General features: G+C 69.2%; 1 protein-coding gene across 1 annotated transcript in view; it reads left to right on the top strand.

The window, feature by feature from the left end:
* Positions 1 to 367, top strand: part of GALNT6 (polypeptide N-acetylgalactosaminyltransferase 6) — a 9,071-nt gene that overhangs the window by 7,224 nt on the left and 1,480 nt on the right. Inside the window, exon 9 of the mRNA XM_035903700.1 lies at positions 249 to 347. Coding sequence (XP_035759593.1) covers positions 249 to 347 — 99 coding nt within the window. The remainder of the gene's footprint in view (positions 1 to 248; positions 348 to 367) is intronic.

The raw sequence follows: 367 nt of genomic DNA, 5'->3' as shown, positions 1-367 counted from the left end.
CGGGCGGCCTCGGCCTCGGCTGAACTGGGCGCCTGCCAGTACAGAGGGAAGCCCGGCCGGGTGCCAGCCAACGAGGAGTGGGACCTGGGGCAGGTGAGGAGGTGCCTCTCCATCCCGGGAATCACCCAAGGGGATGCTGGCATCATCCCCGCCACCACGATGCTTCTCTGCCCACTTCCCCTCGGCCGCGTCCTTCCCTCATCCCACCGGCGTTGCTGAGCTGGTGCCGTCTTTGGGTTTTTTGCCAGCGGGAGCTGCGGCACAACATCGGGAAGGAGCTCTGCCTGCGGGCGGGCTCGGCCTCGGCTGAACTGGGCGACTGCCAGTACAGAGGGAAGCCCGGCCGGGTGCCCGCCTACGCGGAGCG

This window comes from Egretta garzetta, unplaced genomic scaffold, assembly GCF_000687185.1.
Source record: "Egretta garzetta isolate BGI_Z169 unplaced genomic scaffold, ASM68718v1 scaffold581, whole genome shotgun sequence".
Lineage (NCBI taxonomy): Eukaryota > Metazoa > Chordata > Aves > Pelecaniformes > Ardeidae > Egretta > Egretta garzetta.
Note: the sequence above shows the minus strand (reverse complement) of the source record. Positions and strands in the feature narration are given on the sequence as shown.